We start from the raw sequence: 15,835 nt of genomic DNA, 5'->3' as shown, positions 1-15,835 counted from the left end.
TTTCGGGCTGTATTGGAGATACAGCGTACTCTCAGAACTACTCTGAGAAGGCAAGTTTACTTTTGTATCTGTTATACACTTGGCTGTATGGAGTAAGTTCCTGAGGTCAAAAGATTAGTAACGAAAATGTTGTTGTTGTGGTCTTCAGTCCAGAGATTGGTTTGATGCAGCTTTCCATGCTACTTTATCCTGTGCAAGGTTCATCTCTAAGTAACTACTGCAACCTACATCCTTTCGAATCTGTGTAATGTATTCATCTCTTGGTCTTCCTCTACGATTTTTACCTTCCACTCTGCCCTTCAATAACAAATTGGTTGTCCCTTTATACCTCAGAATATGTCCTACCAACCGATCCCTTCTTCTAGCCAAGTTGTGCCACAAACACCTCCCCAATTCTATTCAATACCTCCGCATTACTTATGTGATCTACCCATCTAATCTTCAGAATTCTTCTGTAGCACCACATTTCGAAAGCTTATCGACCACGTTTCACTTCCATACATGGCTACACGCCATACAAATATTTTCAGAAACGACATCCTGACACATAAATCTTTACTCGATGTTAACAAATTTCTCTTCTCCAGAAACGCTTTCCTTGCCATTGCCAGTATGCACTTCATATCCTCTCTACTTCGACCATTATCAATTATTTTGCTCCCCAAATACCAAAACTCATTTACCACTTTAAGTGTCTCATTTCCTGATCTAATTCCCTCAGCATCACCCGATTTAATTCGACTACATTCCATTATCCTCGTTTTGCTTTTGTTGATGTTCATCTTATATCGTCCTTTCAAGACACTGTCCATTCCGTTCAGCTACTCTTCCAGGTCCTTGCTGTCTCTGACAGAATTACAATGTCATCGGCGAACCTCAAAATTTTTATTTCTTCTCCATGGATTTTAATTCCTACTCCGAACTTTTCTTTCGTTTCCTTTACTGCTTGCTCAATATACAGATTGAATAACATCGGGGATACGGTACAACCCTGTCTCACTTCCTTCCCTATCACTGCTTCCCTTTCATGCCCCTCGACTCTTGTAACTGCCATCTGGTTTCTGTACAAATTGCAAATAGCCTTTCGCTCCCTGTATTTTACCCCTGCCACCTTCAGAATTTGAAAGAGAGTATTCCAGTCAACGTTGTCAAAAAATTTCTGTAAGTCTACAAATGCTAGAAACGTAGGTTTGCCTTTCCTTAATGTATTTTCTAAGATAAGTCGTATGTCAGTATGGCCTCAAGTGTTCCAACATTTCTACGGAAACCAAACTGATCTTCCACGAGGTCGGCTTCTACCAGTTTTTCCATTCGTCTGTAAAAAGAATTCGAGTTAGTATTTTGTAGCCGTGGCTTAAACTGATAGTTTGGTAATTTTCACACTTGTCAACACTTGCTTTCTTTGGGTTTGGAATTATTATATTCTTCTTGAAGTCTGAGGCTATTCCGCCTGTCTCACACATCTTGCTCACCATATGGTAGAGTTTTGTCAGGGCTGTCTCTCCCAAGGCTATCAGTAGTTCTAATGTAATGTTGTCTACTCCCGGGGCCTTGTTTCTACTTAGGTCTTTCGGTGCTCTTTCAAACTCTTCACGCAATATCATATCTCCAATTTCATCTTCTTCATCTACATCCTCTTCCATTTCCATACTATTGTCCTCAAGAACATCGACCTTGTATAACCCTCTATATACTCCTTCCACCTTTCTGCCTTATAGTATTAGAAAAGAATTTCGCCCGCTGTGAGACTGATACAAAATCTTTTTTCACAGTTTACACTGAGGTGATTAAAGGTGCTGGGGACTTCGTTACATCGTATCAGACTCCTTTTGCCTGTCTTAGTGCAGCAACTCGGTATGTCATGGACTCAATAGTTCTGTAGAAAAATTGAGCCATGCTGTCTCCATAGCGGTCCATAATTGCAAGAAAGGGTTGCTGGGCAGGATTTTTTTTCACGAACTGACCTCCTGATTATGTCCCATAAATGTTCGATGGGACTCACGTCGAGTAATCTGGGTGGCCAAATCATTCACTCGATTTGTCCAGAATCTTCTTCAAACAAGTTGCGATCGTCGAAAACCTTTTCAAGTGGACCACGTGACTACAAATGACAGCCCCGACATTGCACTGCTCTTTTATGCAATGTGATCGCGATACTACCACCATCTGTATATGTGTACATCTCTATCCCATGACATTTGTCACCTCAGTGTGGATCATTCGCTCGATTGAGGTGTGGCTGTTGAAGGGCGTGTCAGGACGAATACTTCTAAAGAAACGTTCGTGTGTCTGCTGCCCTCAGGAGAGCTGTGGCTGCTGCAAGGGGATCTTCCGGCCGCAGCTGGTGCGCGACGCGCTCAAGACGTGCATCAAGAAGCGGCCACATAACGGCCGGGCCACCATCTTCATCGTCATCTTTGTCGTCATCACCGGCATGCTCTCCTTAATGGGTAAGCACTCAACCTATTCACAAATGTGTTAAACGCTCGCTCGGTATCCCTATAATACTGCCATTAACTAAATGTTGCTCAAAGAAATGATCTTAGCGTTCCCTGCTAACCTTCAAAATTGCAACACCACAAAAGATGATAAATAACGAAATTTTACTTATTGTGCTTATACCGAACAGAAGAGGAAAAAATACGACATTTCTAGGTGATTTGGGATACAGAGGGTGCAGAGCTGACAGCAAAAACAGTAGTCGTCCGATTGGGTATCGAGTCAAACAGAGCTTGCATCATAGACCCGGGTACGTCATTCCATGGTGATTCAACTTTGTGCCAGGGCTTATTAATCGTAGTAGCTGGTGACCTGTCTCAAGCAAGGTTCTCGGAGATACGTGACTACGTGTTTTCAGTGAATGAATGGTTTGAAGTACGTACTGGAGAGGACGACAGTCGAACACCCTCTGTGGACCAGGACAGCATCAGCAACATGAGTGTTTGCTTTATGTTATTGAAGGATGGCGTCACACAGGTCTCGAAGTCATCTCACAGATACTGGCCTTAAAACGTAAGAAACAGCGCATCTGCTGTGTTCATTAAGTACTATGCGAACGAGTGATGATCGTGTGGTGTACTTATTGGTTCGACATTCCGTCACGCCCTTTGCTGAACCATTACGATGACGACTAATGTAGTGTGGTGACATCGGTTTTCATCAGAGCCTCGACACACTGATACGTCCATCGCGTTGCTGTACGCAGAACTGGTAGGCTTCCGAAAAGATGATGTTGTGGGCCTCCTGAGTCCACTGCTGTCTTTGGGCGCGACTCTGTCTCCTGCTGCGCCATTGGAAGCTGCAACAGCTGTCTCAGTGATGGCAGCTCTCGCCGGTAGCTCCGGACTTCTGGAGACTGCTGTCGCTGCAAACGAGCCCATTTCCTGCCTGACTCAGGGTACGCGACCGACTGTATCGTCGCGCATGGCCGAGAGAACAATGCCTGTCCTTTCGGGCGCTAGTCGTGTAGGACCCTTAGGCCATGGATGGAGCTGAGTGTAGCTCTACTGCAACCGTCGATTCAGTATTAGCACAACAGTCATAGAGTCACGACCAATGCTAGCAACCGTATCGTGGGAAGGTAGCTTGCAGTCTCGATACACCCGATTCTCCACCTCTCACAAAAGACAACACGGTCTTCCCACAAACAATATTTATATGTGGTATCTGAATTACATATCTATCGCATAATCTTTCCTCGTACAGAAATCTGGGTGCCGTTATTCCTACCTACTTTCTGCGATCCATCCGAAATGTTAATCATTTGCATTATATCCTCGCCGTATACCAGTTTTAATGGGCAGCACTGGATACGTGCTCAGTTTATAGCTTTTTTTGTTGGGCAGAGCAAGTCCTATACGACAGTAGCACTCTAGCCTGTAGTGCGACGGCTGCGACTGAATTAGCTGCTTTCACGTTGGCGGGCATCTGCGCTGGCCACGGAACAAAGAGCCCGCTCACTGTTATCTTCCTCCTCGACAGTGGTAGAGTTGTCCTGTTCACGGCAGGAGCGTGACGCATTTTGTAGTCTAGCTGTTGACGAAATCTCTCCTGCCTCTAATCCCTACTTGCTCTTTGTTTTGCAGGTGAATCAGTTCCCGCTTACAATCTCTATAACGACATATTGAAGTGGGGACCAGCAGACACGCAGCTGTACGGTTTTTACAATAACGGAAGCGCTGCCATAGGTAAGTCGTTTCATGATAACTATTCATCTCCACTTAAAACCTTTAACATTTTATTTGGTTTACACGTTTCTATTTGCACTGTACCTTAAGTAGTTTTACTATGATTCGCTTTGCTGTAGACTGTAAGCCTATAGGATCTAAGACGGAAGCAAAAACTTGGGACATTGCAACCAACGACAGTATGTCGAACCCTTGTGGTTAAGTAAATTACTAAAAACTAATTCACATTTCGTGTCTTTACTGAACTTCAGCAGTATATTATTATTTGTATATTACTGTCTTTCTAGCACAGTTTATGAAAATAGCATATCTAACATGAGTTGTAGCCTCAGTAGTGACAAGGTTACTTATGAAACATCCTAGCAGATTAAAACTGTGTGGCGGACCGAGTCTCGAGTTCGGGACCTTTGGTGTTAGCTGTCAAGTGCTTTACCGACTGAGTGTTCAAACACGACTCATGACCCGTTCTTACATCTTTACTTCCGCCAGTACCGCATCTGAAAAGTTCACACAATATCTCCTGCGATACTTGCAAGACTAGCACTCATGGAAGAAAGGATATTGAGGGGACATGGCTCGCCCACAGCCTGGGGGATGTTTCCAGAATGAAATTTTCACTATGCAGTGGAGTGTACGCTGAAACTAAAATTCCTGGCAGATTAAAACTGTCACAGCGTCATTCTTTTTTCCAGGAGTACTAGTCTTGCAAGTTTCGCTGCAGTTTAAGGATGAGAGATGAGATACTATCAGAAGTAAAACAGTGTGGTGTGCTTCGGCAGCGCAGTCGAGAGCGCGTGCACGCTAAAGGTAAAGCTCCCGAGGCCCAGTTCGGTCCTGTACACAGTTTTAATCTATCCACAAATTTTCATATCTGCGCACGTTGCGCAGTACAGTGAAAATTTCATTCTGGAAACATCCACCAGGCTGTGGCCAAGCCCTGACTCGCAATATCCTTTTTTGCGTCATTTGCACTTTCCTGACATATCCCTGAATACTGACCATTCTTCCCGAGACACTCCGTGTAATGGGATTAACATAATGCACTATAAAACATGACACGATGAGAAGGGGGGAAGACCGTACTCCAGTTTTCGAAAATTCCAGTTCGCTTTTACTCTTCTCATCTTCTTCAAAATCTGGACACCTGTGTAGGTAACAGTACACATGAGCCCGATATATGACACTTGTCAATGCAATCTCAGTATTACACTTTTTCGTTATGAAATATTTAGAATCGATTCACAGAACAGAATACGGCGACGGTTAATATTCAAATCAAAATGTCAAGGGAAATAGTAGCATTTTCACGCATTTTTGCTATTGCAGTACGTACAAGCAATAAGTGTGATTGATTTGGAACGGAAACGATTTTACCATACACTCTCCCATATGAAGGGAAGATAAAAATCGTAAACGTTGATTAGTGTCTGTAATTTTGTACTTAATCACATGACTCAGAACTGGCTTGCAACAGAATACGGGTGGGGAGTCGATTCGGCGACATTAGATACCAGGAGAGACTCCAGATTAGATGCTTAGTGACAATGAGAGAGAAGACAATGGCCTGAGGAGACGTGTTTTACAGGCACCCTGATTGGCGTCCTGGTGTTCGTGCGCTGGCTGCGACTGCAGGACGCGTGGATAGCTGTCATTACTTTCGGCTGCAAGATCGTCGGCAGCATCCTGTTCGCCATAGCTCCAGACTGGAGGTTTATGTATATAGGTGAGTAAACGGATGACAGCTTGCTCGTATCGTAAGGGTACTGGCCTCTAGTTCTCTCCTTTAATGCACCGTTAATATCCGATAACTCTTAACACATTATAACGAGGATTTTCTGGGATCTAATGACATATAACTGTCATGTGTGATGTCACCTATGTTTAACGACTGTTGTTTCAAAGGTGAAATACCTTTCAGTTTCCTGCGTCGTTTTTGTTTGTATAGGCAGCATTACCAAAAACGTAGAGTATAAGTCTAAATACAGAAGGCCTAGAGGAGACACCTCTGTGTGAAGTCAGGATATCTGTTTGGAACCTGTGAAGCGCCAACGACGCTACTAACAAGGGAACCTCCCTATCGCACCCCCCCCCCCCCTCAGATTTAGTTATAAGTTGGCACAGTGGATAGGCCTTGAAAAACTGAACACAGATCAATGGAGAAAACAGGAAGAAGTTGTGTGGAACTATGAAAAAAATAAGCAAAATATTCAAACTGAGTAGTCCATGCGCAAGATAAGCAACATCAATGAACGTCTGGGCTCATGAGCGCCGTGGTCCCGTGGTTAGCGTGAACAGCGGCGGAATGAGAGGTTCGTGGTTCAAGTCTTACCTCGGGTGAAAAATTTACTTTCTTTATTTTCGCAAAGTTATGATCTGTCTGTTCGTTCATTGACGTCTCTGTTCACTGTAATAGGTTTAGTGTCTGTGTTTTGCGACCGCAGCGCAAAACCGTACGATTAGTAGACGAAAGGACGTGCCTCTCCAATGGGAACCGAAAACATTTGATCGCAAGGTCATGAGTCAACCGATTCCTTCACCACAGGAAAACACGTCTGATATAATCTATACGACACTGGTGACGGCATGTGCGTCACATGACAGGAATATGTTGTCGACCCACCTAACTTGTACACTTGGCGAATGGGTAAAAAGATTCTTCTACCTTGCCCGATTTAGGTTTTCTTGTGGATGTGATAATCACTCCCAAAAAAGTGACGAAAAGATAAGAGTTTGTCACATAAACTGCAACAAATGAATGCAACAGTTTCACAGTCGCATCGTACTGACTGACGGACAGATAATAATTGTCTGAAACCAAAAAATTAAACTTTTCACTCGAGGGAAGACTTGAACCAAGGACCTCTCGCTCCACAGCCGCTTACGCTAACAACGGGACCATAGCGCCCCTGAGATTATACTGTCCTTGTGTTGCCTATCTTGCACATGGACTACTCACTTTGTATATTTTGTTTAATTTTTTTCATTGTTCCACGGAAATTCTTCCTGTTTTCTCGATTGATCTGTGTTCAGTTTTTCAAGGCCTATTCACTATGCCAACTTATAATTAAATCTGAGGGGGGTGCGATGGGGAGGTTCCCTTGTAAGAAGTTGTTACAGTAAAATCAAAGGAAGACGAAAATAATGAAAACTGATAGAGGACAGCGAGAAACGTAACACCAGATTTGGGAATCACAAAGTAGATGAAGTTAAGAAATTGTAGTACCCAGGCAGCAAGATAATCCGTGAGGATCGAGCAAGGAGGACAAAGAAAGCAGGATAGCACTGTCGAAAAGGGGACTACTATCCTAGAGAAGCCAGTAGTCTTAAGTTGAGTAAGAAATTTCTACGAATGTTTATTTGGAGCACAGAATTGTAGGTTGTGAAACATAGACTGTGCGAAAATTTGAATAGAGTAGCATCGAAGCCTTTGAATGATGGTGCTACAGAAGAATGTTAAAAATCAGGTGGATTGATAGGGTAGGGAATGATGACGTTCTCCACAGAATCGGCGAGGAAAGAAACATATAGAAAACACGGACAAGAAGAACGGACGGAGCCTGTTGAGCCATCAGGAGATAATTTCCTTGGTACTAGAGAGAGCTGTAGAAGGTACATACTGTTGAGAAGACAGAGATAAGAATTAATTTAGCAAATAACTGAGGATGTAGGTTACAACTGCTTCTCTGAGATGAAAAGGTTAGCGCAGGAGATGAATTCGTGGCGGGTCACATCAAACCAGTCACTGATGACTCAAAAAGAAAACAATCATTTATTCTCGTTGTTTACAAGTCATCGCCCTTCCGCACCAGCCTCGGCTGTTGCTCATCAGCTACGTGTTGTATTGTAGCTGACATCTGTCCACTCAACTCCGCTGTTGCACGCCCAGGTGAAGTTGCGTGAGTCCAGGGCCATGGTGAGCTGCCGCGAGCAGGCGCGACCATTGCCCAGCGCAAAGCGGTCTGCTGGAGTGCCATTGGCCCCTCTCCAAATTCTACGATGATCGTTAATGACCCATTCGCGTTGGACATCGTATCGTAGTTCTGCGGTCAATTGATCTCCTGCTAGGTTTCAGCACCCAGAGAACATGAGTGTTGAACGGGAATGTCGACCCCGAGAGGCCCTGTTGCTTGTTTCCGCATTGAAGTTCAGTGCTGGCAGCCCCCTGTAATGTATTCTTGTCGAAAGACAGCCACTTTCTCCAACCGTAGATGGTAGGTGGCGAGCAGCATGAAGTTCATCACGTGAAGGCCATCACCTCGAGCACAACTTCGACTAGTTGATGGAGTGTGCTGGAGTACCTAGAGCGTAAATTCACTATTGTATTGTAGCCATGGAATCGAGTGCTATTACTCGGAATGTAATCGGTCCCAATGGTCAACTCATCACATGAGCTGGATAGCTGGCATGAGAGTATGACGTGAGGCTAATTTCGTAATGACCGAATGTAACCTACTTATTCTGCTATATTCACTTAACAGGCTGTTAGCTGATGCGTCAATTCTTCTGTATGCGCTCCTGTGAAAGAGAGAGAGATTCTTGTAACATGTCTTACAAGCTAACGGAAATGCTTGTTTCGCTTCCTTTGGTCTTCTGTCGCAATCTCCTTTCTGCTGAATGCGTATCCTCACTTCACAGACGATGAACTGACCCACTTGCAACATAATGAAGGTAAGATGGGTGGCTCATTAAGTAAAGCTACTAGAGCTTCTAAACTGAATTGATGGAAAAGAAATTTGGGGTGCAACTTGACTAAAAGAAGGGATCAGATGATGGAAAAAATACTGAGGAATCAAGGAATCGTCAAATTGCTGATGATAGTGTGTGGGTCGTGGGGGTGGGTGGGGGGGGGGGGGGGGGTTAAGTAGTAGAGCGGGCCCAAGGCTTGACTACAGATAGCATGTTCAAATGTATGTAGGATACAGAAGGTATGCAGAGATGGAGGGGTTCGTACATGATAGACCAGCGTGAGAGTTGCATCAAACCATGTGTGCCAATACTTGTTAGTGTACGTATTATTCAAAAACATTGTCATTAACCTTACATATATTTTCATTTGTAATTAATGTATCATCCCAATTTCATATCACGACTTTATCATAACAACTAATTCAAAACCTTTTCATTTACTTATTCCGATTCCCAATACCAATGTTGCTCTAACTAATCATGATTTGGATGTGAACTGCCTTGTTATTCAGCGAGAAGCACGTCAAGTCTGTATGTTTTCTGGGAGTTGACTCACGGTGTGTCTCATTTCACAGACAAATGAGATAACATGACGCTGCTGATGGTAAAGCACGGTCCTCTCTCTGGTCAGTCACCACAGCGGAAGAGCGGAAGAACCACAACCCAGAGATAGCAATTCACTTTTCAGTGCGAAGCACGTAGCGGTGTTTGTATGTGGAGACGAGGTCATAGCCCACATGCATAACATTGAACTTTCTGGAACATGTGATATTAGAATGATTCTTACAATGGAAAACCCAGCCGATGGGACAAATGTCAGTGAAGAAAATAGCCGAGGCTCGATTGGTTGCTTTATGTTGCTCTCCCGTACTTCCATCCAAAGTAGCACCGTCACTATGAACAACAAATCTGAGTGAAGAAACAAAATGTTGTATATTTGCAGGTGGTGCTGTCGGCTGTTTTGGTGGAATGGTATGGGTCCTGGCCAGAACTATGTTGGTGAGGCTGGTGACGATGGACGAGATAGGTAAGCCTGTTTCTGGTTTTTGTTATGTATTTTATTATTTCAATTTCTCGTAAAATATTTGGTCAACTTTTTATAAGAGTTAGGACAAACAAATACATGTTTTGTGCCCAAGAGCAAACTGACTGCCATTTCATGTGAGTATCTGGCTGCTTAGTTCTCAATAACGAGGTGTTCGTCTATCGTGCGCAGGTCAGGTGTTCGCATTGGTAATGACTCTGGAAGCGTTAGCGCCGCTGCTGGGATCCCTCATTTATGGAGAAGTCTACCAGGCCACCGTCTCCACACTCCCTGGTGCTTTCTACTTCGTCTCCGTCGGATTCTACGTGATCGATCTCATCCTGCTGCTGTGAGTACTGCTGTACTAATAATTTCCTTCAACAGGCAGCATCTGCAACTGTCAGTAATAATTTTTACTGAAGCACAAAGCTTTTTGTAGCTACTAAACCAGCGTATTCATCTGTCACGTATATTTCACGTAGACAAGTGTCTGATGCTCTGTTTTTTTTTTTTTTTTTTTTTTACACCGTGGGAGTTAAATGCGTCTGAGGTATTATACCGTGTGGCACGATCTTCGACCTGACAAATTTATTGGCTTCCTACACTGCTCATTCTTGCGACCTGGTTGATGCACTGAACAAAACTTGCAAGAGACAGATCGCGTTCCGTAGTTTTAGGCATTCCAAGTCAACTAAGAACAGCAATGAACTATTTTTATATGTCAGTCCATCTCATCCCAACCCTTATCCCTAGAGGTATAGTGGTATGTTATTCCCATAGTATTTTTATACATATACTGAATCATTTATATACTAAATTTGGCAGAAACTGCTCCATGCGCTCGCGAGTTTTGCTTTTGTGTCAGCCATTTCACTCAAACTCGTACCCATAGGGGTGTCAGTAAATTTTCTTTCCTGTGCAAGTGATACATGTACCAGATTTTGTGTAGGTGTTACAGAGATATGCTAACATGTCACTGACTTTGTTCCCACCACACCCCGTCGCACCCCCTCTCACCCATGAGGTGAAACATCAAGATGTCACTAATAAGTCAAGTGACTCCGAAAATTATCGATTCGATACTAAAATGCGCTGTTATGGAATAACATTTACATATTTTTATATTTTGTCACTACTTTTGGTCCCCACATTTGTGGATGGTAGGGATATATTACACTCACAGTGTTTCTATAAAAATAATTTACAGGTCGTATAGATACAAAATTTGGTTGTCATGGGTTCATACTTCGTTAGTTATCTTTCTATAGCACCCTCCGCCCTTTTCATCTGACCCTACCACTATGGGAGGCAGGTGGTTCTTACCTCGGCTGCGCTTTTTTGCAGACATTAAGATTGGCCGAAACCGATCCAGTGGTTTAGGAGGAGGTGCGAACCGTAGATACATCCTTTTTTATAAGGTACTAGCTTTTCGCACGCTGTCTCGCTCACGTACGCGCTTCTCACTTATATTACACTCATCTAAATCCTCTCTCTGTCCATCTCCCTATCCTCACTTTTCCTGTCCACCTTCTTCTCTTCTCCCCCCCACCCTCTTGTTGCAGTCCGTCTTCTTGTCCTTCCTCTTTCTGTCCATGTCCAAAGTCATCACAACCCCAATGGGAGCTAGGTGGTTCTTACCTAACTAACTCCGTCTGAACGGTACCGACCGGCCGCCGTGTCATCCTCAGCCCAATGGCGTCACTGGATGCGGATATGAATGGGCATGTGGTCCGCACACCGCTCTCCCAGCCGTATGTAAGTTTACGAGACCGGAGCCGCTACTTCTCAGTCAAGTAGTTCCTCAGTTTGCCTCACAAGGGCCGAGTGCACCCCGCTTGCCAACAGCGCCGGCGGACCGGATGGCCACCCATCCAAGTGCTAACCCAGTCCGACAGCGCGTAACTTCGGTGATCTGACGGGAACAGGTGTTACCACTGCGGCAAGTCCGTTGGCACATGGTTCTTACCACACAGTAATTATTTACAGGCAATAAGTGTTGTGTTTACGAATTTGCTTGGAATCCATCCACTGGTTTAGGTGGACATGGGGAACATGAACACTCGCTTAGATATATGCATATATACATTTATATATACATCTATATATATCTAAATAATATGGCAAATACATAGTCGGGTAGTAAGTTATTCTTGGAGAAGTCAGCTTCGGCGTTATTCGTGACAGTTTATTTTATAACATATTTAATCCTACTTTGTTATTCATTGCCTTCACATTTAACCTACTGATACCTAGGCACATGAACTATCACGATCAGCAAGAAAAGTGATTTCCCTTGACGACAAATTTAGTTTAGTGCCTGAAGACACATGTAGGATGCCGGGAAAACAGTAGTAGCATATATGAATCACTGTGACTGCTTGTTACAGGGTTGCGTCTTACCTCACTCGAGGGGCCGTAAGAGAAGAGAATGAGAAACGGAGACAGAGGGCTTTACAACCGTCGGCCTAAGACGCCACAGGCTGCACCGTCATCACTTGTCATCATCTCATCGAATCTCAACTGCTGCACGGCTCCTTAGCCCTGAAGGATAGCAGGAAAGTCGCAGGCGGATCGCGCAGCGACGAAATTACCGCCTCTCTAATTCGAGTTGTGGCTTCACTACAATGCTGCACAGAAGAACGGATGAGCGCATCGTGCAAGAGATGGAGACAATCAACTACGTGTCTTCATTACTTATAGAATTTATTCCGATGTAACAATAAAACATTGTAATTCCTTACTTTCTGTATAAGTGAAATATTATTTATTTTACAATTTACGAAATAAACATTTGTACAGAAAGCAACTAACTTAATCGCCGGCCGGTGTGGCCGAGCGGTTCTAGGCGCTTCAGTCTGGAAGCGCGCAACCGCTCCAGTCGCAGGTTCGAATCCTGCCTCGGGCATGGATGTGTGTGCTGTCCCTAGGTTAGTTAGGTTTAAGTAGTTCTAAGTCCTAGGGGACTGATGACCTCAGACGTTAAGTCCCATGGTGCTCAGAGCCATTTGAACCATTTTTAACTTAATCAACAATTTGAGGAAGTTACGATCCTATATTCTCGGAACGATACTTCTGACGGTGGGTATGAAAATTTTAGAAGATACCGTACCACCTGGATATGTAAAATATGATAACGCTGACTTCACTCAAATCTGCATCATTTTCCAGTACTAAAGTCCGACCAAATATAAATCACTCGATAAACGGAAAAAGGCAACACGACTCAAGAGAGAAATAAAATACGTATTCACTCTCCAACTTGCACTTCATCTATATCTACATACATACTCCGCAATCCACCATACGGCTCGTGACGGAGGGTACTTCGTACCACAACTAGCATGTTCTGTCCCTGTTCCACTCCCAAACAAAACGAGGGAAAAACGGCTGCCTATATGCCTCTGTACGAGCTCTAATCTCTCTTATCTTATCTTGGTGGTCTTTCCGCGAAATGTAAGTTGGTGGCAGTAAAATTATACTGCAGTCAGCCTCAAATGCTGGTTCTCTAAATTTCCTCAGTAGCGATTCACGAAAAGAACGCCTCCTTTCCTCTAGAGACTCCCACCCGAGTTCCTGAAGCATTTCCGTAAAACTCGCGTGATGATCAAACCTACCAATAACAAATCTAGCAGTCCGCCTCTGAATTGCTTCTATGTCCTCCTTCAATCCGGCCGGATAGGGATCCCAAACGTTCGAGCAGTACTCAAGAATAGGTCGTATTAGTGTTTTATAAGCGCTCTCCTTTACAGATGAACCACATTCATTCTACCAATGGACTGAAGATAACCATCCTCCTTCCCCACAACTGCTTGTTCCACTTCATATCGCTCTGAAATGTTACGTCCAAATATTTAATCGACGTGACTGTGTCAAGCGCTACACTACTAATGGAGTATTCAAACATTACGGTATTCTTTGTCCTATTCATCTGCATTAATTTACATTTATCTATATTTAGAGTAAGCTGCCATTCTTTACACCAATCACAAATCCTGTCCAAGTCGTCTTGTATCCTCATACAGTCACTCAACGACGACACCTTTCCGTACACCACAGCACCATCAGCAAACAGCCGCACATTGCTATCCACCCTATCCACAAGATCATTTATGTAGATAGAAAACAACAGCGGACCTACAGCACTTCCCTGGGGCACTCCAGATGATACCCTCGCCTCCGATGAACACTCACCATCGAGGACAACGTACTGGGTTCTGTTACTTAAGAAGTCTTCGAGCCACTCACGTACTTGGGAACCAATCCCATATGCTCGTACCTTAGTTAGGAGTCTGCAGTGGGGCACCGAGTCAAACGCTATCCGGAAGTCAAGGAATATGACATCCGTCTGATACCCTTCATCCATGGTGCGCAAGATATCATGTGAAAAAAGGGCGAGTTGCGTTTCGCAGGATCGATACTTTCTAATGCCGTGCTGATGCATGGACAGCAACTTCCCTGTCTCAAGGAAATTCATTATATTCGAACTGAGAATATGTTCGAGAATCCTGCAACAAACCGATGTTAAGGATATAGGTCTGTAATTTTGAGGATCCGTCCTTCTACCCTTCTTATATACGGCCGTCACCTGCGCTTTTTTCTAGTCGCTCGAGACTTTACGTTGGGAAAGAGATTCGCGATAAATGCAAGCTAAGTATCCATAAAACGCAGAATCGAATCATCGTGGGTCCGAGCATAAATTAAACTGAGCTTTAATATACACTGCAATGATTCACCCTTTTTTTAATACCACTATCTATTTATTTCCAAACAAAATAGACAAGTAGCCCACTAAGCGATTGTTCCCAGCGGTTTTGTAGGTAAGGGTGGGGTAGAGACGGTGATGCCTTAATATACCGTAACACACGTTATAAGCGAACAACAGCACTAAAAGCAACGTTCAGTAACAAACATGTACAAAATAAGTAATAATCTAAATAAGCACAAAAAAATGTGAGAGGTGAACGAAACTGAATTCCTGGTGACACATTATACCATTGACGTATGCATGCCACGTGTATCTCAATCACTTTCACTGTCATCTGTGCTGTCATTGGAACTGCTGGCAGAATTTACTGATATAATCGTTGTACACCGTCATTTTCCTCTACACATTCATTCTCCGATGCTTTCATTATTACTTACTTCGCGTATCTTACAATATTATGCCAGTATGATGACGAACTTCGGTTTATAACCCATTGTCAATCATTCTGCTTCTGCTAATTTGCGTTATTTTCACATTAAAAGCTAGGTGCACAGTGAAGCGACCCCATAAAGCTACCTACATCCTAAAGAATTGTAAATCATCTATTTATGTGACTTACAAAACTCTTGTTGTGATGGTACTGCACATTAATACAACTGTCAGTCTGGATCCGTTACAGGCAGCATTAATAGAGAACATGGAGAAGAAGAGCCATATGTTTCGTCACGGATTCCTTTGGTAAGCCTGGGGACATTAGTGTGATGTTCAATACAACTGTAGGGGCAGAGGCGACAAGAGATGTGTATGCAACACAGAAATGTTCATTGGTAAAATACCGAGGGGAGGACGTCGCATGACTTCAGCACATAAATCTCCCCCATATTTAGGAGCAATAGTAAACTTTTAGGATGTGGAAGTATAGAATAATTCGAACACAACATTCCACATAACATACGTCCAATTTTTGTTGGAAATAGAGTTCAGCTATTAGAAAATAACCCAAACAAGATAGTGAGCGAAACTAATGAATAAACTCAAAATTGAATTCAACCTCCAGTTTCAATGCAGTTTCGAATTCTCTTCAGAACGATCAGTTAGTCTCTTGCATATTCCTTCGGTAACGATGAACGTGGCCATTTCTGTACTACATCTTCCAGATGATGTTAGATTTGGGTGAAGTGTGACCTGACGGTTAGAATGTTGCGACGCTGCCTGTCAACTGGGACTTTAAAA

General features: G+C 43.5%; 1 protein-coding gene across 1 annotated transcript; it reads left to right on the top strand.

Annotated features, from left to right (window-relative positions):
* Positions 1 to 2,402: 2,402 nt before the first annotated feature.
* LOC126162510 (uncharacterized) lies at positions 2,403 to 12,549 on the top strand. The gene is made up of 6 exons (XM_049919067.1): positions 2,403 to 2,450; positions 4,086 to 4,187; positions 5,773 to 5,910; positions 9,817 to 9,900; positions 10,090 to 10,246; positions 12,285 to 12,549. Exons 1-6 carry the CDS (start codon positions 2,435 to 2,437, stop codon positions 12,364 to 12,366), a joined length of 579 nt encoding a protein of 192 aa, XP_049775024.1. The 5' UTR covers positions 2,403 to 2,434; the 3' UTR covers positions 12,367 to 12,549.
* The last annotated feature ends 3,286 nt before the right edge of the window (positions 12,550 to 15,835 follow it).

This window comes from Schistocerca cancellata, chromosome 1 (assembly GCF_023864275.1).
Source record: "Schistocerca cancellata isolate TAMUIC-IGC-003103 chromosome 1, iqSchCanc2.1, whole genome shotgun sequence".
Lineage (NCBI taxonomy): Eukaryota > Metazoa > Arthropoda > Insecta > Orthoptera > Acrididae > Schistocerca > Schistocerca cancellata.
This window is presented reverse-complemented; position numbering and strand designations above follow the sequence as displayed.